This window comes from Penaeus monodon, chromosome 25 (assembly GCF_015228065.2).
Source record: "Penaeus monodon isolate SGIC_2016 chromosome 25, NSTDA_Pmon_1, whole genome shotgun sequence".
NCBI classification, from domain to species: Eukaryota; Metazoa; Arthropoda; class Malacostraca; order Decapoda; family Penaeidae; genus Penaeus; species Penaeus monodon.
In genome coordinates this window covers 16,140,223-16,141,297 of record NC_051410.1, presented here as the reverse complement: position 1 = coordinate 16,141,297, position 1,075 = coordinate 16,140,223, and the positions used below count along the sequence as shown (strand labels likewise).

The 1,075-nt window shown below is 47.7% G+C and overlaps 1 protein-coding gene across 1 annotated transcript in view; it reads left to right on the top strand.

Moving 5' to 3' along the window:
* LOC119589330 (glutamate receptor ionotropic, delta-2-like) overlaps positions 1–1,075 on the top strand; it is a 4,360-nt gene that overhangs the window by 1,984 nt on the left and 1,301 nt on the right. The window contains exons 4-6 of the mRNA XM_037937949.1: positions 55–287; positions 471–599; positions 826–1,015. Of these exons, the coding sequence (XP_037793877.1) occupies positions 55–287; positions 471–599; positions 826–1,015 (552 nt within the window). The remainder of the gene's footprint in view (positions 1–54; positions 288–470; positions 600–825; positions 1,016–1,075) is intronic.

Genomic DNA, 1,075 nt, shown 5'->3' with positions numbered 1-1,075 from the left:
CATTTCTTTGGTAAATTACAAGACCAGTTAGCATCTATCCGATACCTCAAGCAGGTCCGAAAGTCGTTCCGAGGAGTCACAGTGATCGTGGTGAGCCAAGATCTCGAATTCCTCAGCGCCTTCGCCGAACTGGCCGACGCAGGGCGCCTGGCGGTGTGGGAGAACAGGGTCCTCGTGGTGACGAGGCTCGAGAGGCAGCAATTCCTGGGACTTATGAAGGACCTCTGGCTCTTCTCAATGCTGAACACCATGCTCGTTAATATGGACGATGCTATAAGCGATATGAGGTGCAGTTTAAGAAGGAAGTATCGTATTGTATAACGGGGATATTGTATTAAAGGCTTAAAAAGAGAGATAGAGAATCGTATTGAAGTAGTGGTTTTAACTGTCTCTCACTGTTTATGTTTATGTAGATTCAGTTAAAATCTACGAACTACGACTTTTTTCACCATATTTCTCATGTACCCCAGGTATGGTTTGTACAGTCATTTCAAGTACGGTCCAGGTGGTGCCCAGACGGTTCGCGTTGCCACCTGGACGCCAAGGAGGGGCATGGTGTTCCTCACTCAGCATCCTCTCTTCCCGGAAAAGTATACCAAGTAAGATCCCCGAGTCCCTGTTGAGGCAACGTAGGGCGATATGCTATTTCACCAAAAGAAAACGGAAGAATATGTCAAACTACATGATTTTCTACGTGAAATAAGAGATGAACTCTATCTATCATACCTGCAGAACATATATATTGTTATATTTCTATTATCAAACTGCATCTTAGGTAACTAAGGATCACTTTGACCACTTAGCCATGCAAAATCCCTCATGCAGCTTTCACGGCGCGCCCCTCCCCATCGCCATCTGGCCCTTCGAGCCCGTGATGATGGAGGAGAAGGTGGTGGCGCCCAACGGCACGGAGTATACCAGGCTTTACGGCCGCGGCATTCGCATCCTGGAGGCCATCGCCGGCCACCTCAACTTTACCATTGGCGAGGCACTGCCCGCTAAGATAAGTAAAGACGTTAGTAGGAAGCATTTGTTTATCGTATATGTAGACACAGGTACAGGTGCGCGCGCATAA